Source organism: Scomber scombrus, chromosome 17, assembly GCF_963691925.1.
Source record: "Scomber scombrus chromosome 17, fScoSco1.1, whole genome shotgun sequence".
NCBI classification, from domain to species: Eukaryota; Metazoa; Chordata; class Actinopteri; order Scombriformes; family Scombridae; genus Scomber; species Scomber scombrus.
In genome coordinates, this window is record NC_084986.1 from 2,520,062 (window position 1) to 2,547,706 (window position 27,645).

At 38.9% G+C, this 27,645-nt stretch overlaps 1 protein-coding gene across 1 annotated transcript; it reads right to left on the reverse strand.

The window, feature by feature from the left end:
- Positions 1–260: 260 nt before the first annotated feature.
- LOC133998009 (uncharacterized) lies at positions 261–27,645 on the reverse strand. Its single transcript, XM_062437747.1, is given in 17 exon segments — positions 261–1,426; positions 2,226–2,399; positions 3,267–3,440; positions 3,901–4,071; positions 4,606–6,451; positions 6,582–6,817; positions 7,510–7,668; positions 8,987–9,141; positions 13,986–14,163; positions 16,682–16,879; positions 18,593–18,763; positions 19,262–19,432; positions 19,903–21,742; positions 21,880–22,109; positions 24,005–24,142; positions 24,685–24,812; positions 27,613–27,645. Coding segments are annotated over 17 exon segments (6,033 nt in total). The 3' UTR covers positions 261–1,395.

Consider the following 27,645-nt stretch of genomic DNA (forward strand, 5'->3'; position numbering starts at 1 on the left):
AATTTATAAAAATAAAGAAAGAATGGGATGATAAAAAAATAAAATAAAAATAAATAATTCAGTGACAATGTTTTAATTTAATACATTTGTTGAAGTAGCGGAAATAAAGTCACTGTATGTTGTTGAGCTAAGATACAAATAGATTTCTTAATATTTTAAATCTGTATTTTAACCTTGACGCCTTTCCAAGCTGTTACGAAAATTCTCTCAAAGAGGCACAGAGTCATTGGAGTTTCGTGTGTTTATTCATCTTGCAGCAAGGAGACAAGTCATATACAGCGGTACAGAGTTGTCTAACTAAATGCATGAAGCAAAAGCTCTTTTATAGTCTTAATAAATGAAGCTGTGACAGGCGTCCCTTTAATAATACAATGCTACTATAATATATGACATAGTATCAAGATGCAGTCATATGATATTTAATAACAGGAAACACCAGCTGTTTATGTGAGAAGACGATATTTCGGTACTTTTCCAGTCTTGATAAGCGGAAGTTCATGCAGAAGTCAAACAGTTGCTACAGAGTACAGATTGTTAAGTGGGAGTTCATATAGAGATCATATACAGAGTTCAGGCAGTGCTTTCTTAAGTGTAACAGACATATCGAACATAATAGTAGCAATTGATTTTCTAACAAAGCGCACATCATCAAAGGGTTAGAGTCAGAGTTTATTAAACCTGCTCTCTAGATCGTTCCTCAGGTCAGCCAAACATGCAAACATTTTTGTCTACAGAAAAACTATCAATTCAACATATATGAGAATAAAGTTTCCAATAATAAATGACTGATGAATATGTATGAACTTGGAAATGTAAATCTCTAAAGAAATGAATAAGATATTATGAGAATAATGGACATTTAAAATGAAGTATTACCAAACATTTAGATGGCGTGTCCTGGTGGGGTCCTTTCAGCCAATCAGCTCCCACCCTGCCCTTGTGTTGTGTCACCTGTTCCTCATTCCCTCGTTAGGACTGTTAGTATTGAAGTCTTGGTTTTCTGTTCAGTCTTTGTTGGATCCTCTGTTGAGTCTCGTCAGTCTTTGTGAGTTCTTGTCTAGTTTAATTTTTGCCTGAAATTAAAATATTTTTCTGCGGCTCTGTTTGTGGTCTCTTGTATTTGAGTCCACTCTGCTCTCTTTTGTGACAGAAGGATCCAACATAGAAATGAGCCCAGTAGAGACAAATCTATTCTGGGGGACACACCTTCTTTCTGCATCAAACTGCTCATGTATAATAAAAGCGTCAAGTGCTGACTTTAAAAAAATCCAGAGATAACTGTTCATTTTGTTGTCAGTTATGAAACTTAAGTGAAGATTAATCCTGATCCAGACTCCAGTCCAGATGGATCATCAGGATACAGCTGATCCTCTCTCAACAAACAGTTCAGGATGTTCACTTCAACTCATGCAGAGGTGACCACCAGCTGATGAGAGAAGAAGAAAACAGCAGAGGTGAAAAATGAGTGTTTAGTGAGACTCACTTCATCAGCTGTCAGTCAGTGATGCAGCACATCCAGTATAAAGAGCAGCAGGGACTTCAGTCCTGTTCAGACCAGGAGTTGAACAGCTGTGCAGCGTAGCTTGCTTCCTTTCAGCTCTCATGTTAACGTGTTGGAGTGAACACACTGAGCTCCAAGCTAACACACCTGCACACACTTTTACCACCAAGTCTGTTTCCTCTGCAGATTTCACTCAAGTACACAGAGGAAATAAAGTGCTGAGAGTCATGAACACATCATTACTGCAGAAACAGAGATATTCACTCATCAGTTTACTGATGGATTTACTGCTGATACATGTCAACTCTTATCAAAGTTTAAAGCTACAGAGTCTCTGTGGGATTTGAAGATGTTTCCTGCTGTTAAATCCTCACATGACAATCAGTCAGAGCTCTCAGCTAAACAGCTGCTGTGATTCCTGGACTTCAGCAGAGGTTCTGGTCTGTATAAAGACCACATGGTTACTAAACGTAATGATGCTTGTTTGAAATCAGAGCCAGGGATTTGCAGGCTGCAGTCAGACTGATCTTAGAGCTCTGACAAAGATGAACTGATCAATTGTTTAGTAACAAACACTTTGAGATCAGATATGATGGTGTGACAGTTTGCTGATGAGGATCACTGTCTCTATACATCTTTTAAGGCTGTCAGCTGTAATCCAGCTTTATTTCCTGCAGACATCAACACAACAACAACAGTCATCTGATTCCAACTCTCTACTGACCTCAGAGTCTCCAGTCTGCATTCTTTTCTTTCTTTAAGATCGAACAGCAGCTCCACGTCTGAATACTGCAGGTTGTTCTCACTCAGATCCAGCTCTCTCAGATGGGAGGGGTTGGACAACAGAGCTAAGACCAGAGAAGCACAGCTGATCCCTGACAACCTGCAGTCACTCAATCTGAATAAAGAATAAATAATGTCACTTTAGAAGACAAAGTTCATGCTTGAAATCGTTCACTGTTTCATAATCTGTTCAGAACTGAATAAAGTTTAAATGTAAAAGTCTAGAAAATGTAAACTCGAAACAAATGGACCCAACAGGATGCAGGTTAAAAACTGTCAAATACAAACAGTGAAAAGGAGTTCTCATTAATATTAATGACACAATGCTGCTACTTCAATAAAGATGTAGGGATTTCACCTTTTAAACTCTGAAGCTCCACTACTATACAAACTATATCTATACAAACTCATGTTGTGCAGCCAAACAAATTAAAACATTACACATCTATATTTTTAGTCGTATATTTGCAAAACAGTTGAGTAAGAATAATAAACGACCTGCATTATTTGCAAGTGTATGTGTTATGTCTTCACTTTCAATCAACCAGCATGATCGCAGTGTTCTTGGAGGCAAATAGTTTACAAGGGAGTTAGCCATGTAGCTTGGTCCAGGCACATTAAGGTTTTTGTATGTAAAGAGGAGGACCTTAAAGTAAATTCTGAAATTTACAGGAAGCCAGAGCAGAGCAGATAAAACTGGACTAATGTGACTGACAATGACCGACAAAAGCGGGCCATGGCCTCCACCTCCAGCTGCTCCCACAGGGAAAAAGAAAACTATATATATATACTTCCAGCACCTTTTTGCTCCTCTTCTGTCAACACTGAAACATTCAATGGACTAAAACTCTGAAGAAGAAAGTTGAATTTTCCATTACCCATTGTGAATAATCATAATATCAGCTTCATGTCTGCAGTTTAGTGTCATCACAATTGTCACATCATATTAATCTCAGCACAGAGGGAAAAAATGGCGTCTGACCTCAGTGTCTCCAGTCTACCGTGTGGACTCTTCAGAAAATTGCACAGCAACTTCAGTCCTGAATCCTTCAGCTTGTTTCCACCCAGATCCAGCTCTATCAGATGGGAGGGGTTGGACTTCAGAGCTGAGGCCAGAGAAGCACAGCTGATCTTTGACATACGGCAGCACCACAATCTGAAAAAAGAATACATAATGTAGATATTATACATGTACATCTACATGTATTATCAAGTAATTACCTTCTCCCATAATAATTGTGTACAGATTTTAAATGTGTAGTTCAACATTATTATGAATTAATCAATCATTTTTCCTGTCCATACTGAAACTAATATGAGGCTTTGACAGTCTGGTAGACTCACACTTGATTTGTCTGACTCAAAGTTTCAGAATATTTAGTACAGAATTCCCTCTTTGAGTTTCGATCCCTCCACTGCAGCTCAGCAAGGAAACAATGAAGAAACACTAAACTTGATATGTATGATAACAATGCTAACTTATATTACACACATCAAGCCTCATATTGATTTAAACTTTCGGATTTGTGCTCAGGCAGATCCTGAAAATTATGAATCAACATTTGAAACTTCACTTAGAGATTAAAAGCTACCAAAACTACAGTCAGTGAACTGACCTAAGAATCTTCAGTCTACAGTTTGGACTCTCCAGTCCAACAGACAGACGCTTCACTCCTGAATCAGACAGCTTGTTGTTGCTCAGGTCTAGCTCTGTCAGATGAGGGTTGGACTTCAGAGCTGAGGCCAAAACTTCACAGTGAGTCTCTGAGAGTCCACAGTCAGAAAGTCTGTAATGACACATATATTACAACATACTGTATATTATCATGAAAGACAACACTTTTCTTACTTTATGCATTTGATTATGAAACAGTTTGACATTCATTAATTTGATTAACATTTACTCTTAACATCAGTGCTTCAAGAAAAAATAAATAAAACTGGAAATATATTTTTGCTGGGGCTTTCTGGAGTTACATTGAGGCTTCCATAATGTGCACAGTCTGTCTGTGAGATCTGATCCCACATCTGTCTCCGCAAAGTTAACATGAGACAATCTTGATTAGAAAACCAGTTTTATTATGACTGATTTGTCTGCAGGATATTTTACTCAGTTAAACTGAGTTAATAGTTATAATTGAGAAAGATCATCTCTCTTTGCTACCTGCTGCTGTCAGGTTCACATCCAGAAACAGGAAAATTTCAGCTATAAACAAGTAAAAAACTATTTCAACAATAATAAGAATTTTATATCATTATTTTTGGAAAAACTTAACTACTGATCTACAATGATTTATAAAACTAATCACATCAAGACTTACAGAGCCTTTCTACAGTTCCTCACAGCTGGGATCAGTCTCCGTCGTCCCTCCTTTGATGTGTTGTACTTTTTCAGGTCCAACTCATCCAGAACCTCCTCTGACATCTGCAGCATGTAGGCCAGAGCTGAGCAGTGAATCTTAGAGAGTTTCTTCTTTGATCTCTTCTCTGACTTCAGGAACTCTTGGATCTCCTGATGTACTGAGCGGTCGTTCATCTCAATCAGACAGTGGAAGATGTTGATGCTTCTGTCAGGAGAAGTATCCTCACTGTTCATCTTCTTCAGGTTTTTGATGACTCTCTGGATGATTTCTGGACTGTTCTTTGTCTGACCCAGCAGATCTCCTAAGAGACTCTGGTTGGTCTCCAGAGAGAGGCCATGAAGGAAACGAACAAACAGGTCCAGGTGGCCATTTTTACTTTGCAGAGATTTCTCCATGGCTCCTTTCATTAAGTCATCCAGTGATGAGTCACAGCTATCATTGTTTCTGACATGAGAAGAAATCTTCTCTAACAAAGACAGTTTTGATTCCCTGTGTTTGTGGTCTTTTCCCAAGAAGCGCTTCAGTACCTCTGTGTTGCTGTTGGTGTAACAGTCGTACATGTAGATTGCAGCCAGAAACTCCTGAACACTCAGATGAACAAAGCTGTAGACTGTTTTCTGGAAGATCACACTCTCTCTTTTGAAGATCTGTGTACAAAATCCTGATAACACAGAGGCCTCTGTGACATCAAGACCACACTGCTCCAGGTCTTCTTGGTAGAACATGATGTTTCCTTTCTCCAGCTGTTCAAACGCCAGCCTCCCCAGCTTCAGAAGAAGTTTCCTGTCAGCCTCTGTCAGCTCCTGTGGACTCGCCTCATGTCCATCATCATACTTGAGCTTCTTCCTCTTTGTCTGAACCAACAGGAAGTGTGAGTACAGGTCAGTCAGGGTCTTGGGCAGATGTCCTCTCTGGTCTGTAGTCAGCATGTGGTCCAGAACTGTAGCAGTGATCCAGCAGAAGACTGGGATGTGACACATGATGTGGAGGCTCCTGGATGTCTTGATGTGTGAGATGATTCTGCTGGACTGCTCTTCATCACTGAATCTCCTCCTGAAGTACTCCTCCTTCTGGGCGTCAGTGAAGCCTCGTACTTCTGTTACCCTGTCAACACATGTAGGAGGGATCTGATTGGCTGCTGCAGGTCTGGAAGTTATCCAGATGTGAGCCGAGGGAAGCAGCTTCCCCATGAAGAGGTTTGTCAACAGCACGCTGACTGATGACTTCTGTGTGACATCAGACACGACGTCACTGTTGTTGAAATCCAGTGAAAGTCTGCTTTCATCCAGGCCGTCAAAGATGAACAGAACTTTACAGACAGCGAGCTTCTCTGCTGTGAGCTTCTGTAATGTTGGATAGAAAACATGGATCAGCATGATCAGACTGTACTGCTCATCTTTGATCAAGTTCAGCGCCCTGAACGAAAACAGAATCAGCAGACTGATATCTTGGTTTTCGGAGCGCTGTGCCCAGTCCAGAGTGAACTTCAGCACTGAGAAGGTTTTTCCAACGCCAGCGACGCCATTCATCAGAACAACTCTGATGTGTTTCTGTTGGTCAGGTAAGACTTTAAAGATGTCCTGACACTTGATTGGAGCGTCATGGAGGGTCTCCATCTTGGAAGCTGTTTCAAGCTGCCTCACCTCATGTTGGGTATTAACCTCTTCACTCTGTCCCTCTGTGATGTAGACCTCAGTGTAGCTGCTGTTGAAGAGAATTTCATTTCCTGCTTCATCAGTCACACGTTCACATGTGCTGTTCAGACTGATCTGATGTTCAACTAAAACCTCCTGCAGACCACTTTCTGTTGAAAGAGAAAAAGAAAAGTATAATTAAAATGAAATCTGACTGTTAATGTTCAGTAGGACAGAGGAGAAAGATTCCTGTCCTGTTTTCAGAGATGATGACATCAGCAGACAGATCTTCAGTCTTACTTTGTACAGTGCAGGTCTGACTGTCTGTCTGCAGTCCAGGTCTGGTTGTGGATCTTTCTGCACACTGGGGACAGGAGGAGTCTCCTGGTGAAGCAGACTGGTCCCAGTATGAGGTGATGCACTGTCTACAGAACCAGTGTCCACAGCTGGTAGAGACTGGATCCTTCAGGACGTCCTGACACAAAGAACAGCAGGACAGCTGCTCCTCCACAGAAACAGCCCTCCTCTTCCTCTCTCTGTGGACATGAACACATTATTTATGACACATGACGTTAGTGGAGGCCAACCGACAGCTCACAAGTTGAATGCGGAACCGTCGCTACATAAACAGTCCAGACTGACAGTCAGTATTCGGATTTCCTCATTCTTCAGAGTCTGAGCATAAGCATTCAGCATAATCAATTTGAAGTAAAATGATATATTCTAGAATAACAAGAGCCCAAAAGCATAAACAGAAACAAGCAACAGAAAAGGCAGAGATGAAAAAGACTGCAAGTTAGTACGAGGTTTGGCAATTGACTTTGCACATGTTTCATGGGGAGGGAAATGGATTCAACACATTTGGTGGATCACATAATGGATTTTGTAATCATGTCAGTGTTAACATGAGTTTTACTTGTTAAGAAGAAAAATCCACATTTCTCTTTTAAGCTATTTGAGCCATTGAAACTCAGGTTAACAAAATCAGAGGTCTCCCTTCTCTCTCGTTCTCCATTATTGCTGCTGCAGTAGTAGCTCAGTTCTCTGCTCACAGCAGACACACACAGAACTCTCCTTAACAGGCATGTTCTTATGTTTGCCTTTTATTGAAGGGAGGAAGCATCAAACTGACTGCTTTACTTGCAATTATTTTCACTGTATTTGTTCTGTGAAATCACATCTCACTGAATCATCTTCAGGTCAGTTTACAGTAGAAACAGTCTCTTACTTTGTGTCTGAGGGTCCAGGTTCATCACTGAAGACTGGAGGAAGATCATTAAACCGGTCACTCTTCATAGACAGACAGCTGGATATTACAGACTCTGCTCCATCCTCCTCTTCCTCAGAATCCTTCATCTTCTGGAGTCTGAGAGGTAAACCAATAACACTGGAGACACACACACACACACACACACACACACACACACACACACACACACACACACATACACAGTATAATAAACTCAGTCCTGCCTCTCAAGTTATTAGCTTCTTATTAGTTTACATGACTTTAACTACAACCATGTGTGTTTTCTAGTCATCACAAAGATAAACTTTGACTCTGGTTTAAATCCAACAAACAGACTTCACATAAACATCAGTGTCATTCTTAACTGTGACTTCTCTCTATTTTGACTGAACCAGTGTGTCACATGACATCGCTGTGAGGATGCAGAAACCAGGAAATGAAAAAGGGGAACAACGCATTAAGATATGAACACTGTGTCAAGTTTTTCTAACACAGTTTAATCAACAGAACAAATAATTGAATATCAGCCAGTTGAAGTCCACCTATTAAGCATTCATAAGAAGTATATATACAGTCAATAAATAGTTTATATCACACTATAATGCAGTTGTAAGCAGATTTAAGTGTTTTAATGCATTTGTCAACAACTATAATTCCTCCTGTGGTCATACATATCTGGATGCTTATTTATGGTAACTTATTGAATAGGGACTGTGTGCATTAATAAACATTTCTGTTTTATCTGTGTCTTTCTTAACTGTGACGTCTCCATTTTAACTGAACCAGTGTGTCTCGTTACAACGCTGCGAGGATGCAGAAACCAGGAAATGAAAAAAGGGAACAGAACAAAAATATATCAACATTGTGATTCAATATTTTTCAGACAGTTGAATCAACTGAACAATTAATCTTAATGTTATTCATTAAAAGTCCCACTATTTAGTATTTATAAACAGTATTTAAACAGTTAATAAATAGTTTATAACGCGCAATAATTCAGTTGTAAGTAGATAGCAGGAATGACAATACAGTAAAACACACGTAATTGCATTAAACATATCTTTATGGAATACGTTGCTGACAAATATTGTCCATTAATAATAATTAAAATTTCTCATATCTGCTTGAAACTACATAACAGTGTGTTATAAACCATTTATTAAGAGTTATATATATACTCCTCTTTATTAATACTAAAAGGGGAATTAAAGTTAGTCTGTAGTTAAACAGCTGTTTGTTTTTACAGATTGTGTTTGAACTCAAACTTGTTTTGTGCTTTTTATAAATAAGATTATGTTCTTATGTTTGACTCCAATTGAAGGGAGGAAGCATCAAACTGACTGCTTTATTTACATTTTCTTTAGCAGCTGCAGTTATTTTTCATAGTGTTTGTTCTGTGAAATCACATCTCACTGAATCATCTTCAGGTCAGTTTACAGTAGAAACAGTCTCTTACTTTGTGTCTGAGGGTCCAGGTTCATCACTGAAGGCTGGAGGAAAACCTTTAGACCGGTCACTCTTCATAGACAGACAGCTGGATATTACAGACTCTGCTCCGTCCTCCTCTTCCTCTGAATCCTTCATCTTCTGGAGTCTGAGAGGTAAACCAGTAACACTGGAGACACACACACATACAAACACACACATACACATTATAATAAATCTAGTCCTGCCTCTCAAGTTATTAGCTTCTTATTAGTTTACATGACTTTAACAACAACCATGTGTGTTTTCTAGTCATCACAAAGATAAACTTTGACTCTGGTTTAAATCAAACATCAGACTTCAGATAAACATCAGTGTCATTCTTAACTGTGATTTCTTTCTATTTAGACAGAACCAGTGTGTCACATGACATCGCTGTGAGGATGCAGAAACCAGGAAATGGAAAAAGGGAACAACGTATTAAGATATGAACACTGTGTCACATTTTTCTGACACAGTTTGATCAACTAAACAAATAATCTGAATGACAGCCAGTTAAAGTCCCACTATGAAGCATTCATAAGAAGTATATATACAGTCAATAAATAGTTTATATCACACTATAATGCAGTTGTAAGCAGATTTAAGTGTTTTAATGCATTTGTCAACAACTATAACTCCTCCTGTGGTAATACATATCTGGATTCTTATTTATGTTAATGTATTTCTGTGTTATCTGTGTCTTTCTTAACTGTGACGTCTCCATTTTAACTGAACCAGTGTGTCTCGTTACAACGCTGCGAGGATGAAGAAACCAGGGAATGAAAAAAGGGAACAATGTTCAAAGATATCAATATGATTTCAAATTTTTCTGACAGTTGAATCGACTGAACAACAAACTGAAAAATAATCATCAGATTGATCAATAATGACAGTGATCACTATTTTCAGCCCTCATATTAACACTCACCTTCCTCAGACTTGCTGTTTTCCTCCTTCTGTTGTGTTGACTGTAAAATGGAGGAAGTCGTCACTCAGAACAGGAAACGTCTGCTAACCCTCCCTCTTTACAGGAAGTCGTACTTGTCCTTATGTGTGTCTCATTGTGGGTTGAATTCTGCAAACTGTGTTCAAGGCTGAGCAGTAAATCAATATGTTGAGTTTCAGGAAACATGGAGCAGAAACCAAGCATCTAGCTGAGCAGGAAAACCTTACAACTAATCACTTACTAACACATTTTAACACAGGCTTTTATATTGATTACAGATGTGCAGAACCTCTGCAGGAAAACAACAGTACTGTATATATACATATATACTGTACTGTATATACTGTGCTTTATATACGTGTTGATGTAAATGTGTTTTTGGTCTCCTGATTCATTCATACATATACTTTTATTCATTCATGCATATACTACATTTGTGTGAACAGTCAGAATCTGCCGGCATCTGTGTCTCTCACAGTGTTTTTGGTTTTTGGACAGTTATGGTTTTCTCACAGTTTGCAATTGTTCGGGACCTTGTCAGAAGCCAAATTCTGGGGGCATTTTGAGAATTTCCAAGCAGATTCTCACATCGCCATAGCAACTGTAGGGCCCTAGCTGCCCTTAGCAACCTGTTGCTGGGCAGAAACTGAGCTACTTTTTTGCGATTGGCTAATTCCTGTCTGTCCGTTTTGCCAGTTAACCAAGCTAGCAGTCGAGCTAGAGAACCATAGAAATGATTATTGTAGTTGCTGTTGTCAATACTGTTATCTGTGAATACTGTTATCTGTGTTCTTTACTTTGTTTTTTCCAATATTTTATCTTTAATAAAAATGTACTGGTTACAAACTGGTGCTCCATATGATCAATGCATTATTTACACAGTGCAGTTAAATGTTGTAGTAAGAAAAGTATTCACTTAAGTTTCCTGGCATGGCCTGATGCACTTAATGTGCCTTACATCTTCAAGGTAAAATTATAGTAACAATATAACAAGAAAAAATAAATCATGTACTCATCCCGGCAGCAGCCCTGTGGCACTCAAAATTTCCCTGGAATTTTCTAGTATTATTATTATACCTTTGTAATTCTCATCGGATCGGCATTCATCTCATATATGGCATTTTGGCAGTCCAATTGACAGAATTCTTTAATCACTGTATAATACAGTAACACTTCCACCTGCTGCTGAGTTCAACCACTGAACATGAGTTTTCAGATACACAAACACAAAAGTTTATACGAAAGGAAATGATACCTGGTTTAATATTAATACTACATAAAATATTATATTATGTATTAAAGCAGGTTTAGTTAAAACTGTGTTTGTTCACTCTGATATGAAGGAAACTGGACTTTCTGTCTTGGAAGGGAATTAACTCTGGGTCAGTTACCATGGCAACTTAAACTCTGGGTCAGTTACCATGGCAACTTAAATTCTGGGTCAGTTACCATGGCAACTGACTATGTGAAGCTAAACTGCTCACTGGCAGGTTCTCTTCAACAAACTCTGAGTTTCTCTGTCTCCTCCATCTCACAGAGCCAAATATGCTGTTTCATTTCTTAATTCATTCAGTCAGTATCAAAGTGTATATCTAATACCATTCGTTATTATTATTATTATTATTATTATTATTATTATTATATCATTACACAGCATAAATAGCAGAGATTGACTGTCTGCCAGAATATAAATCCTGGTTGGATATTAGTTTATTGCTGAGGACTTTCTGAAATTACAACTTTTATGTGAATAGCTCTGTGAGTCATTTCTTTGAACAACAGTTTTTTGCTCTTACAATAAAATATTACACAATGTGAATTGAGCCTCAGCTCAGAATAAAACCTCTGCATTTCCTTCTGTTATACCACTGTGACTGTGCACACAAGACAGCTGCCAGTCAATATATTTTAACAGCATTTCCTGTTCTTTATTTTTTCAGAGGATTGCATACAGTAATGTCATTGCCAGTAGTTGCTGTAGATCCAAAAAAAGATAACAGTCTCAATACACTTTTAAACCAACTTAACATCAATACCCTTCTTTTTTCCCACTCCCTTCCTCCCCTTAAACATGTATATATATCTTAATATAAAATATATAGTATTAAAATATTATTATGATATACACATGTATAAAAATATATATAAAAAGAATAAACACAGTAAAGAATGTATAAAAATAAAGAAAAAATGGGATGAGAAAAAAAATTCAGTGACAATGTTTTAATTTATTACATTTGTTGAAGTAGCGGAAATAAAGTCACTGTATGTTGTTGAGCTAAGATACAAATAGATTTCTTAATATTTTAAATCTGTATTTTAACCTTGACGTCTTTCCAAGCTGTTACGAAAATTCTCTCAAAGAGGCACAGAGTCATTGGAGTTTCGTGTGTTTATTCATCTTGCACAAGGAGACAAGTCATATACAGCGGTACAGAGTTGTCTAACTAAAAATCTATATTTTAACCTTGACGCCTTTCCAAGCGCACATTATCAAAGGGTTAGAGTTTGTTAAACCTGCTTTCTAGATCGGTCCTCAGGTCAGCCAAACATGCAAACATTTTTGTCTACAGAAAAACAAACAATTCAACATATACATGTATGAGAATAAAGTTTCCAATAATAAATGGCTGATTAATATGTATGAACTTAGATGGAAATGTAAATCTCTAAAGAAATGAATAAGATATTATGAGAATAATGGACATTTAAAATGAAGTATTACCAAACATTTAGATGACGTGTACTGGTGGTGTCCTTTCAGCCAATCAGCTCCCACCCTGCCCTTGTGTTGTGTCACCTGTTCCTCATTCCCTCGTTAGGACTGTTAGTATTGAAGTCTTGGTTTTCTGTTCAGTCTTTGTTGGATCCTCTGTTGAGTCTTGTCAGTCTTTGTGAGTTCTTGTCTAGTAAGATTTTTGCCTGGAAATAAAACATGTTTCTGCAGCTCTGTTTGTGGTCTCTTGTATTTGAGTCCACTCTGCTCTCTTTTGTGACAGAAGGATCCAACATAGAAATGGGCCCAGCAGAGACAAATCTAGTCTGGGGGACACACCTTCTTTCTGCATCAAATAGCTCATGTATAATCAAAGTGTAGAGTGCTGACGTCATCAAAATCTAAAGATAAATGTTCAGTTTGGAGTCAGTGAAGAAACTTAAGTGAAGATAACAAAATCCAGATCCAGACTCCGGTTCAGATGAATCCTCAGGATCCATCTGATCCTCTCTCAACAAATGGTCCTGGATGTTCAGTAAATCTCATTCAGAGATGACAACCAGCTGAAGAGAGAAGAAGAAAGAACAGAGATCATAAATGAGTGTTTAGTGAGACTCACTACATCAGCTGTCAGTCAGTGATGCAGCACATCCAGTATAAAGAGCAGCAGGGACTTCAGTCCTGTTCAGACCAGAAGTGGAACAGCTGTGCAGCGTAGCTTGCTTCCTTTCAGCTCTCATGTTAACGTGTTGGAGTGAACACACTGAGCTCCAAGCTCACACACTTGCACACACTTTTACTATCAAGTCTGTTTCATCTGCAGATTTCACTGAAGTACACAGTGGAAATAAAGTGCTGAGAGTCATGAACACATCATTACTGCAGAAACAGAGACATTCACTCAGTTTACTGATGGATTTACTGCTGATACATGTCAACTCTTATCAAAGTTTAAAGCTACAGAGTCTCTGTGGGATTTGAAGATGTTTCCTGCTGTTAAATCATCACATGACAATCAGTCAGAGCTCTCAGAGCTCTCATCTGTAATCCAGCTTTTATTTCTTGCAGACATCAACACAACAACAACAGTCGTCTTCACATCAACTCAAACACATGATCGCAACAAGCTTCTGGCTCATCTAAATGGCTGACTGTTCTCTCTCTCTCTGTCTTTCTGTCCAATCCTGAAGCCTGTCACCATTCTCCTCTCACAGCTTCACTGAGGAAAGCAGCACTGAGAAGGTTGGAGGTCCACCAGGAAATACTTATTACTTATATAATATATTTGCTTTGGTACAAACTGTGTGTCTGACTCCATCTCTCTACTGACCTCAGAGTCTCCAGTCTACAGTCTGGACTCTTCTTAAGAGCAGACAGCAGCTTCATGTCTGAATCTTGCAGGTTGTTTTCACCCAGATCCAGCTCTCTCAGATGGGAGGGGTTGGACTTCAGAGCTGAGGCCAGAGAAGCACAGCTGATCTCTGACAAACTGCAGCAATACAATCTGAATAAAGAATAAATAATGTCACTTTCGAAGACAAAGTTCATGCTTGAAATCAATCACTGTTTCATAATCTGTTCAGAGCTGAAGAAGATTTAAATGTAGAAGTTTAGAAAATAAACCAACAGGATGCAGGTTAAAAACTGTCAAATACAAACATTGAAAAAGAGTTCTCATAAATAGTAATGACACTATGCTGCTACTTCAATAAAGATGTAGGGATTTCACTTCTTAAACTCTGAAGCTCCACTACTGACTCCATCTATACAAACTCATCTTGTGCAGCCAAACAGATTAAAACATGACACATCTGTATTTTGTAGTCCTATGTTTGCAAAACAATTGAGTAAGAATAATAAACGACCTGCATTACTTGCAAGTCTTTGTGTCGTGTCAATCAACCAGCATGATCACAGCAACATGAAGACTTCTGACCTAAGATTTAATCCATGGAGTTAATTTCACCAGATTAATGTACAGTGTTTCTCTTTTAGTCTTACCGACTAGTTTTTTCCTCATTTAACTTCAAGAAATTATTGCTCATCCATTTATTTCTTGCCAGACAACAACTGTAGTTTATGGCAACATCATCATTTAGATGTAATGGTAAATGGACTGTACTTATATAGCACCTTTCCAGTCTTTTCAACCACTCAAAGTGCTTTACACTACAACTCATTCACCCCATTCACGCAACGGGAGCAATTAGGGGTTGTCTTGCCCAAGAACACATCGACATGTAGTCTGGAGGAGCCGGGAATCGAACCACCAATCTTCCAATTGGAGGATGACCGCTCTACCTCCTGAGCCACAGCCGCCCGATGTATGGTTGTGTATCATCTGAGTAACTATGTAAACATACATTTTGCTCTCTGATGATGTCACCAAATGGCAGCATGTACAGTGAGGATAATAAAGGATCAAGGCAGTTCCCCTGTGAAACCTCAAAGCTGTAGTCATGTTCCTCACCAGTGGCGTGCACAGATAGAAACTAGGTGGTGCTAAAGCACCTGCCCTTTGCCCTCTGGACCAAGCAAGTGCCCTTTTGAAAGTTCGTTTTTGTTTTTTTTTTAACATTGTACTGTATGTGGCCCATGTTGACATGATAATCTATAAATGCTCGACGATTAAAAGTGTATGATAATAATGCCCCAATATGCGCCCCCCTCCCTCCTCCTCCGCACACACCTCTCTTCCTTTGTCAACGTGAACGCGCAGAGCGGACACAAACGGCAGCGCCTTGCAGCAGCAGTGCACAGCTGCAGCCCACACACACCTCCTCCCCTGCTCCACCAGCCAGGTAACACATAAATGAATTGAGTCGAGTGTATTGTTTGCCCCCTAAGCCTCAGTTGCCAAGCTATAGCGACGCTAGCCCAAATCAATAATAGATATGACGTGATGACCACCGAGGAGGATGCTGCTTTAGAGAATGGTAATGCTCACTCTTCACTCCTCACTTCAAAATGACACTTTATACTCTTCTTTTGTTCTGACAGGAAAAAACACTTCTTATTTTGCAACCAGTACACTGATCTATCATTGTAGCTGCCTAACTTGCTAAACAACTCTCCATGTGTGTATATTCCAGAGAAATGAGACAACAGTGATTGACTGATCAGTGCCACAGTCCAATTGATATTAACATATTGACATAAATAAATACGCAATTACATCCAACATGTGCCTGTAATGTTTTTTTGTGTCTCACACTGCTATAATAAGGCAGCCGGCAGTTCCACATGCCGCACAAAGTGCCCTTATTTTTCACTGAGCACCTGCCCCCCAAAATGTCTGTGCACGCCACTGTTCCTCACACACATGATCTCCAAGACTGACGTACAAATTTATCCCTTTGATGTTTGTTTTAAATCAGTTTAACACACAGTCAGAGAGACAAACCCACTTGTCAAGACGATTGAATAGGATAACATGGTCGGTCATATTGAATGCTGTGCTTTGGATAAGAACTGAGACCTTATTTTCACTGAGGTCACTGATTATTTTAGTAAGAGCAGTTTCAGTGCTGTAGTTTGTTCTAAAGCATGATTGACATTCCTTCAGGACATTATTTTCTTTAAGAAAGAAGTTTCTTTCTAAGAAATGGAAGGTTAGATATCGGCCTGTAGAGTGTTGCCATCTAGGTTGGATTGTTTTAATAAGGGTTTAACAGCAGTTGTTTTAAAGGCATCTGGAAAAATGCCTGTTTGAAGTGATATATTTATAATGTTCAAGACATGATCTGAAACACTGTGAAACACCTGATTAAAATATGCTCAATGTCTGTGTCTGTCTCACTTATGTTAGTATATACATTTATCTCCTTTCTAAATCTTGAACCTGACTTCCAGCACCTTTTTGCTCCTCTCCTGTCAACACTGAAACATTCAATGGACTAAACCACTAAAGAAGAAAGTAGAATTTTCCATTACTCATTATGGATCAACAAAATATCAGCTTCATGTCACAACTTTCACATCACATTAATCTCAGCACAGAGGGAAATAAAATTGTGTCTGACCTCAGAGTCTCCAGTCTACAGTCTGGACTCTCCAAGAAATCACACAGATGCTTCACTCCTGAATCCTTCAGCTTGTTCTCACTCAGATCCAGCACTCTCAGATGGGAGGGGTTGGACAACAGAGCTGAGGCCAGAGAAGCACAGCTGATCTCTGACAAACTGCAGCGCCACAATCTAAATCAAAAATAAATTATGTCACTTTAAAAGACAATGTTTATGCTTAAAATGACTCTTCTGTTCAGAGATGAAGAAGGTTTAAAATGTAGAAGTGGAAAATGTAAACTCCCAACACCTGAACCCAACAGGAAGCAGGTTGAAAACTGTCAAATACAAACAGTGAAAAAGAGATCTCATTATTAATGACAATAAGCTGCCACTTCAATAAAGACATAGTGACTTCAACTCTGTGCAGCTCCCCCACTGACTCCATCTATACAAACTCATGTGTCTCCAAATAAAAGTAAAGAACAGAGAGAAATGTATTCCAGATTATACTCAAGATTCCATAATTGCAAAGAAGCCAAATATGTCAGGATTGTTTTTAACCAACTTCTATCCAAGTTCACACAATTTCATTTCCTCCAGGTTTTCATAGTATGTATTATTTTAACTCTTGAAAGGACTACTCAAGCACAGTGGTATTCTTGCTTCTTGGTATTTTTGTGGAAATATACTGATGTTTTGGTCAACAGGGTATTTCAATTGTAGTGTGGCTTTTTTTCTTGATACATGAAGGTTTTAAATATGCAGCTCAGCATTGCTCTGAAGAAAATAGACGTTCCCATTAAGATACTATGTGTAGATCAGCATAACAACAGTTTTATTTAGTGTCACAACAACTATAACATTATATTAATCGCACCATAAAAGTATAAAAACTAGGGCCGGGACTTTAACGCGTTAATTAAGATTAATTAATTACACAATAATTACCGCGTTTAAAAAATGGACGCATTTTAATCACACTTATTTTTACACCGCGGAACGTTTCTCACTGGATGAGTTTCAGGCGGACCGATTATACTGGAGCACCAACTAGCGTTAAAAAGGAGATAGTGGGGGTATCCAGGAAGTTAACTGGTTTAGAGTGGCAAGGTATGGTGAGTGTGTCCCGATTAAAGAACACGGATACAGATGTACGGAGTAATCTGCTTTATTACAGCTGTGGTCCTTATACATTCACACACAGCAGGAAATCAGGGCAATAAGGATGCAAGATGCAAAAAGGCAAGGGAAAAAACGTCAGCTCTCAAGCGCATGGAGAAGGAGAATTGCACAGGTGTGGTGCATTCAAGAACGTCGGTAAAACTCAGCTGCATTCAATAACGTAGGACAAATGAAACCTATAATGCAAACAGACTATAAACAGGTAAATATCACTCAAAACAATGTGGGCTTTCTAACAAGCATAGTTCAGACAACAACAAACCACAGTGAACATGAAAGTAGCTGATGAGACCGCTTTGGTTGGCCCCGTGGATGGGAGTGTGGATAAGAGCATGGTTGTGTGCAAGCTATGCAACAAGGAATTCGCATATCACCGCAGCACATCGAGCCTCAAGTATCACCTCAATGCAAAACATATAGCAGCTAGCATGGACGCTAGTGTGGTAGCTAGCTAATTTCTGAAATGTACTATATTTCTAAATATGCTATTGCTACACTTAATGGCAAAAATTGCACTGGTCTGTTGGACTTGAACAAAAATAAACAATATTTGTGTTGCTTAAGCTTATGTTTTCAGTCATTATTCAATGATACTAAAAATCCATGTGAAAAAAATTACTTCTCACTGTTCTCAGGTCAAATATTTATATGCGGTTAAAATACGATTAATTTCGATTAATTAATTATAAAGCCTCTAATTAATTAGATTAATTTTTTTAATCGAGTCCCGGCCCTAATAAAAACAGATTCTCCAGTGTACACTGAAGACTCTCCAGGAAATCGCACAGTCGATTCACTCCTGAATCTTTCAGCTTGTTATTAGTCAGGTCCAGCTCTCTCAGATGGGAGGAGTTGGACTTCAGAGCTGAGGCCAGAGAAGCAGAGCTGATCTTTGACAAACTGCAGCCTGTCAACCTGAATAAAGAATACATGATGTAGATAAAAAATACATTTATTATTACCTTCTCCCATATTAATTGTGTTCAGATTTTAAATGTATAGTTCCACATTACTATGTATTAATCAATTATTCCTCCTGTCCATACTGAAGCTAATATGAGGCTTTGACAGTTTGGCAGACTCACACATGATTTGTCTGACTCACAGTTTCAGGATGTTTAGTACAAAATTCCCTCATGATATTCCGATCCCTCCCGTGCAAATCAGCAAGGAAAAAATGAATAAACCCAAACATGCTTATTTCATATGTGTAACTCAGATTGCTGAAGCCTCATATTAATTTAAACTTTGGAAGTCATTTTTACACAGAACAAGACTGGATTTTAACTTCCTTGGGGGGAAAAATTCTACAGATTTGAGCTCAGGCAGATCCTGAAAATGATGATCCAACATTTGAAACTTCAGTGAAGAATTTGAATTGAACACAATGATGAAAACAATCGGTGAACTGACCTCAGAGTCTCCAGTCTACAGTTTGGACTCTCCAGTCCAGCAGACAGAGGTGTCACTCCTGAATCAAACAGGTTGCTTTCACTCAGGTCCAGCTCTGTCAGATGAGGGTTGGACTTCAGAGCTGAGGCCACAACTTCACAGTGAGTCTCTGAGATTCCACAGCCAGAAAGTCTGTAATGACACATATATGATATTAAAATTAAACCTGAAGAGTACAGTTTAGACCTGCTCTGTGTGTAAGGTGCCTTAAGATGACTTTGTTGTGATTGATTGATTGATATGTTATCATGAAATAGGACACTCTTTTTACTTCATGCATTTGATGATGAAACAGTTTGACATTCATTATTTTGATTAACATTTACTCTTAACATCAGTGCTTCAAAAAAAAAAACTGTAATTATCATTATTTTTATCATTATTATTATTAATTTCTCTGCAGGATATTGAATGGTTACAATTGGGAAAGATCATCTCTCTTTGCAACCTGCTAGTGTTAGGTTCACATCCAGAAACAGGAAGATTTCAGCTATAAACAAGTAAAGCACTATTTCAACAATAAGAATCATTTTATATTATTACTTTTGGAAAAACTAAACTACTGATCTACAATGATTAACACTAATCACATCAAGACTTACAGAGCCTTTCTACAGTTCCTCACAGCTGGGATCAGTCTCCGTCGTCCCTCCCATGATGTGTTGTACTTCTTCAGGTCCAACTCATCCAGAACCTCATCTGACATTTGCAGCATGTAGGCCAGAGCTGAGCAGTGGATCTTAGAGAGTTTGTTCTTTGATCTGTTCTCTGACTTCATGAACTCTTGGATCTCCTGATGTACTGAGCGGTCGTTCATCTCCATCAGACAGTGGAAGATGTTGATGCTTCTGTCAGGAGAGATACGATCACTGTTAATCTTCTTCAGGGTTTTGATGACTCTCTGGATTATTTTTGGACTGTTCTTTGTCTGACCCAGCAGGCCTTCTAAGAGACTCTGGTTGGACTCCAGAGAGAGGCCATGAAGGAAACGAACAAACAGGTCCAGGTGGCCGTTTTTACTTTGGACAGATTTCTGCAGGGCTCCTATCAGGAAGTCATCCAGTGAGGAGCAGCTATCATTGTTTCTGATATTACAAAAAAATTTCCAGAGGAAAGACTTTGACTGTGATTCCCTGTGTTTGTGGTCGTCTCCCAGGAAGTCCTTCAGTACCTCTGTCTTCCTGTTGGTGTAACAGTGGTACATGTAAACTGCAGCCAGAAACTCCTGAACGCTCAAATGAACAAAGCTGTAGACTGTTTTCTGGAAGATCACACTCTCTCTTTTGAAGATCTGTGTACAAAATCCTGATAGCACAGATGCCTCTGTGACATCAACACCACACTGCTCCAGGTCTTCTTGGTAGAACATGATGTTTCCTTTCTCCAGTTGTTCAAATGCCAGCCTCCCCAGCTTCAGAAAAAGATCTCTGTCAGCCTCTGTCAGCTCCTGTGGACTATGATGTCCCCCATCATACTTGTTATTCTTCCTCTTTGTCTGAACCAGCAGGAAGTGTGAGTACAGGTCAGTCAGGGTCTTGGGCAGCTCTCCTCTCTGGTCTGTAGTCAACATGTGGTCCAGAACTGTAGTAGTGATCCAGCAGAAGACTGGGATGTGACACATGATGTGGAGGCTCCTGGATGTCTTGATGTGTGAGATGATTCTGCTGGACTGCTCTTCATCACTGAATCTCCTCCTGAAGTACTCCTCCTTCTGGGCGTCAGTGAAGCCTCGTACTTCTGTTACCCTGTCAACACATGAAGGAGGGATCTGATTGGCTGCTGCAGGTCGTGTAGTTATCCAGATGAGAGCCGAAGGAAGCAGCTTCCCCATGAAGAGGTTCGTCAACAGCACACTGACTGATGACTTCTGTGTGACATCAGACACGACCTCACTGTTGTTGAAATCCAGTGAAAGTCTGCTTTCATCCAGGCCGTCAAAGATGAACAAAACTTTACAGACAGCGAGCTTCTCTGCTGTGAGCTTCTGTAATGTTGGATAGAAAACATGGATCAGCATGAGCAGACTGTACTGCTCATCTTTGATCAAGTTCAGCGCCCTGAACGAGAACAGAATCAGCAGACTGATATCTTGGTTTTTGGAGCGCTGTGCCCAGTCCAGAGTGAACTTCAGCACCGAGAAGGTTTTTCCAACACCAGCAACGCCGTTCATCAGAACGACTCTGATGTGTTTCTGTTGGTCAGGTAAGACTTTAAAGATGTCCTGACACTTGATTGGAGTGTCATGGAGGGTCTTCATCTTGGAAGCTGTTTCAAGCTGCCTCACCTCATGTTGGGTATTAACCTCTTCACTCTGTCCCTCTGTGATGTAGATGCTGATGAGGAGGATTTCACTTCCTGTTTCATCAGTTCCTTGAGTCACACATTCACATGTGCTGCTCAGACTGATCTGATGCTCATCTAAAACCTCCTGCAGACCACTTTCTGCGGAAAGAGAAGAAAAAAAGGTATAATTCAAAAGAAATATTTCTCACTGTATTAATGTTCAGTATGATAGAGGAGGTAGATACCTGTCCTGTTTTCAGAGATGATGACATCAGCAGATAGATCTTCAGTCTTACTTTGTACAGTGCTGGTCTGACTGTCTGTCTGCAGTCCAGGTCTGGTTCTGGATCTTTCTGCACACTGGGGACAGGAGGAGTCCCCTGGTGAAGCAGACTGGTCCCAGTTTGAGGTGATGCACTGTTTACAGAACCAGTGTCCACAGCTGGTAGAGACTGGATCCTTCAGGACGTCCTGACACAACGAACAGCAGGACAACTGCTCCTCCACAGAAACAGCCCTCCTCTTCCTCTCTCTGTGGACATGAACACAGTATTTATGACACATGACATTAGTGGAGGCCCACCAACAGCTCACAAGTTGAATACAGAACCTTCACTAAATAAACAGTCTGGACAGTCACTATTCCGACTGTTCCTTCGTTCTTCAGAGTCTGAGCTTCAGCATATGCAATTTGAAATAAAACAATATATATTTTACAAGAACGCAAAAGTGATAAACAGAAACAAGCACCAGAAAAGGCAGAGATGAAAAAGACTGCAAGATAGTACTTGCTTCAGCAATTGACTTTGCAAATGTTTCATGAGGAGGGAAATGGATTCAACACATTTGTTAGACCACATAATGGATTTTTTTTAATTATGTCAGTGTTAACATGACTTTTACTTGCTAAAAAGAAAAATCCACAGTGCAGCTCAGTTCTCTGTTTTCACATGTGGCGTGCTCACAGCAGATACATACAGAACTCTTCTTAACAAAGGCAAGTTAGCAACAAACCACCAACTCTCACAACAAAGGGACAATCAGCAGCCTCCTCAGTAACCTGGACCCTCTGACCTACACAACTGGAGCGCAAACTAAATAAATACATATTTTGTATAATAATATAATAATTCAGTGGTGGCTGGCCAATAGAGGGCGATAGGGCGCCGTCCTCCCTAGTGTTTAAAAAAAAATTAATAATAATCGCCCAGTCAGTGCAGCAGCCAGCCAATTACTGACAAGAGATTCGCACATAGCAACAGGAATTTATCTAATCAGCGTCGTCGATTCTGATGCCTTAAGGGCGATAAAGATATCGCCCCAAGGCAAGTTTGCAGCCGCTGGTGAGAGAGTGCAATTTCTGGTGACATTGCTGCTGTGATGTGATGTCTCTGCCACAAGGGCGCACTGTTGTAACAGTCAACAACTTTATGTGTAAAAATGTGTAAACCTAATAAGTTATTTGTTTCCAATTTGGTTCTAAACTTGTGTTTGTGCAATATGCTATTTATGTTTTGTATAAGAATGCCTCAAGTTATTAATATTGCCATTAAATAATTACTATTTCACAGAGCACTGGTATCCAGCCGTTTATGTTCAATTGTTTTGGGATGGTTATTGAAACTGAGTTAATAGGCTTTATGCACAGCTCCACTACTTCCTGAACTCAAAACAGCTCCTTTATTTTCCTATCTTACATTATTGGACAAACTGATTAATCCAGGTGTGTCTGACCATTGTGGTTGTCACTAGTGAGGTCAGACACACCTGGATTAATCAGTTTGTCCAATAATGTAAGACAGGAAATAAAGGAGCTGTATTGAGTTCAGGAAGTAGTGGAGCTGTGCATAAAGTTCATAAAGCACGGCCCCACCTAGAATATTTTTCACCAGCCGCCACTGTAATAATTTATAAACTAAATAAATGCTTTTGGACATACTGTTTGATGCTGCATAGGAACAAGCTTTGCCAACCTCTGTTCTGCAAAGAACTCTAAAATCCTTCAACCGTAACTAGTTATTGATATGGTCATTTGGTTATAGTTATTAAGTTACTTATTAACCAGAGTTCCAAATTGAGAGCTCAGTACATTTAATAGCACTGAATCAATTGGCTATCTTTCCCCTGTTTTCCAGGGTTTTGTGATGCTAATATGAATTCGTATTCATATTTTTAATTGATTTTGATAATAAATATTATATTTGATTATAATTAATTATCCCTGATAGCCAAACCTTTAACCAAAGATTCAACACAATTGTGCCACATGTGAGGCAGAATAATCATGAGAAAATATTAATAATTGTGCAAAATTAATTACAGCATTATTTTGGAAAATAATCAATTTCCATTAATATCAGTCTTAATAACAATCTCACTGAATCATCTTCAGGTCAGTTTACAGTAGAAACAGTCTCTTACTTTGTGTCTGAGGGTCCAGGTTCATTACTGAAGGCTGGAGGAAAACCTTTAGACCGGTCACTCTTCATAGACAGACAGCTGGATATTACAGACTCTGCTCCATCCTCCTCTTCCTCCTCTTCCTTCATCTTCTGGAGTCTGAGAGGTAAACCAGTAACACTGGAGACACACACACACACACATACACACACACACACACACACACACACACACACATACACAGTTTAATAAATCCAGTCCAGCCTCTCAACTTAGCAGCTTCTTATTAGTTTACATGACTTTAACTACAACCATGTGTGTTTTCTAGTCATCACAAAGATAAACTTTGACTCTGCAGTGTTTCCCATTAATTATATAGACTGTGGCGCCATAATCTAATTTATGCTGCCACAGTTTCACAGTGAGCTGAACACGTCTGTACACTCTGCAAAATATTGTTTTATCTTCTTTTATTTTCTTTTGTTTCAGATATATCAATGTATTTTCAAACGAGATATAGGATCACACATTATCTTCTTTTGTGTGGATTATATTGTTGAATTACTGAATGAAATTGTGACAACTTTCCACCGTCTCCATCTCTGCTGCACATCAAGGATTTGGTTCATAGTGTTTGTTCTGTGAAATCACATCTCACTGAATCATCTTCAGGTCAGTTTACAGTAGAAACAGTCTCTTACTTTGTGTCTGAGGGTCCAGGTTCATTACTGAAGACTAGAGGATGACCTTTAGACCAGTCACTCTTCATAGACAGACAGCTGGATATTACAGACTCTGCTCCGTCCTCCTCTTCCTCCTCTTCCTTCATCTTCTGGAGTCTGAGAGGTAAACCAGTAACACTGGAGACACACACACATACACATTATAATAAATCCAGTCCTGCCTCTCAAGTTATTAGCTTCTTATTAGTTTACATGACTTTAACTACAACCATATGTGTTTTCTAGTCATCACAAAGATAAACTTTGACTCTGCAGTGTTTCCCATTAATTATATAGACTGTGGCGGCCAGCTATAGTCTTACTTTTGCTGCCACAGTTTCACAGTGAGCTGAACACGTCTGTACACTCTGCAAAATATTGTTTTAAGGCTAAGCGGTATATTAAGTTTTTCAGATATATCAATGCATTTCTTTAGATATAGGATCACACGTTATCTTCTTTTGTGTGGATTATATTGTTGAAACACTGAATGTTGAGACATTCCACCGTCTCCGTCTCTGCTGCACATCAAGGATTTGGCTCCGCCCCTCTGAGACAGAGGAGAGGAGCAGCTAACGTTAGCCTGTGCTGCTGTTTACTGTCACTGCATTGCTCTCAGAGAGTCTGTTCAATGCAGTATTACTACTACTTTATTCCTCCTCACTGTTCTGTATAAAAATGTGGAATGGAGGACAGAGTTGTTCCGTCAGTAAGAGGCTACAGGACTCTGTATTAGCTGTATTTTAACAGAACCAGTGTGTCAAATTACATCTCTGTGAGGACACAGAAACAAGGAAATGAAAAAAGGGAACAGGACACACATATATCAATATTGTGATTCAATATTTTTCACAGTTTAATCAACGGAACAATTAATCTTAATGTTAATCATTAAAAGTCCCACTATTTAGCATTTATAAGCAGTATATAAACAGTTAATAAATAGTTTATAACACGCAATAATTCAGTTGTAAGTATTAAGTGTTTATATACTCTTCTTTATTAATACTAAAAGAGGACTTAAAGTTAGCCTGGAGTTAAACAGCTGTTTGTTTTTACAGATTGTGTTTGAACTCAAACTTGTTTTGTGCTTTTTATAAATAAGATTATGTTCTTATGTTTGCTTCTGATTGAAAGAAGGAAGCACCAAACGCATTTTCTTTAGCAGCTGCAGTTATTTTTCATAGTGTTTGTTCTGTGAAATCACATCTCACTGAATCATCTTCAGGTCAGTTTACAGTAGAAACAGTCTCTTACTTTGTGTCTGAGGGTCCAGGTTCATTACTGAAGACTGGACCATCACCTTTAGACCGGTCACTCTTCATAGACAGACAGCTGGATATTACATACTCTGCTCCATCCTCCTCTTCCTCTGAATCCTTCATCTTCTGGAGTCTGAGAGGTAAACCAGTAACATTGGAGACACACACTCATACACAGTATAATAAATCCAGTCCTGCCTCTCAAGTTAGCAGCTTCTTATTAGTTTACATCACAAAGATAAACTTTGACTCTGATTTAAATCCATCAAATAGACTTCAGATAAACATCTGTGTCATTCTTAACTGTGACTTCTTTACTTTGACAGAACCAGTGTTTTGCTTTACATCACTTTCTCAATTTAAAAAAAGGGAACATTTGAAGATATCAGCGCTGTCATTTCATGTTTTTCTGACACAGTTAAAACAACTGAATAATTAATCTTAATGGTAGCCAGTTAAAGTCCCACTATTTAGCATTTATGAGTATTATATGATCAGTTAAATACTTTATAACTATAATAATTCAGTTGTAAGCAGATATAGCTGTAATGGTGCAGAGAGGGAAAGACAAAAGGGAATAACATTCAGATATTTTCTGACATAGTTTAATCAATTAAACAATTAATCAGCAGATTGATCAGTAATGACAGTAATAATTAATTATATTATTTTAACACTCACCTGACCCAGATTTGCTGTTTTCCTCGTTCTGCTGTGTTGACTTTAATTCGCAGTCTAAAGAAAGATTGAATATTTTCTCGCCTGTCTGCTGTTCCCACCTCCGTTTTTATAGGAAGTCATGTCTGTCAGTTCAATTTGTGGCTGAGGTCATTATGCTGAGTTTGAAAAAAACATGTAGCAGACACTCAAGATTTTAATAGGCGGGTGCACAATGCGCATACACTCTGCCTGTTACACACAGGGACAGGCAGCCACACAAACATACAAACAAATAAAATAAAAGTATTACATCAACATATTAAAAAATACATGTCATATTGGTTAGTCATAATATTTATCAAATTTAATTAGTTGTAAAAATAACAGATTAGATGAGAATGAGCCTTCCACTACTGTGTATGTTTGTTAGTGGGGGGTCAGCACCTTGGAGAGTGCCGCTGCAGATAGTCCTAAAAACTGTATGAAAGGTCACTTAGTGATTTTATCAACAAGAAAAGCATCTGAACATCTGTGGTTAAAACATCTGTATTAATCTTTCTTAAAGTGTCTGATATCCACAGCTGTTTATACTGTAGGACGTGTTGATAAGTCTGCAGCCTCTGAGATGCTGCACAGAGCGCAGTGCCATTACACACAGCCACTCACTGTTCATTACATCAGCTGATGACACCAGACTGCTACAGTATCACCACACCTCTACAGTCATCATACTGGTTAGTTATAACTCTATATTCTTTTTTTTTATGAATTAAATGTGAGGTTAGCAGCTCATCAGTCAACTTTCTTTTCAGCAAAAGTAACTCATGTTTTATTATTGAAACGCATTGCTGGGTAAATGCGCTGTTATAATAGCAAAGTGACAGAGCTGGTGGATATTAAAGGGAATGGGAGATGACACTCTAATTGGTTTAATGCGTGTTACCCCAAAATACGGCTATGATTAATGAGGGGACTTAAATCCAACCCTTTTGGACCATTCGCCTTGGGCAGTGACCAT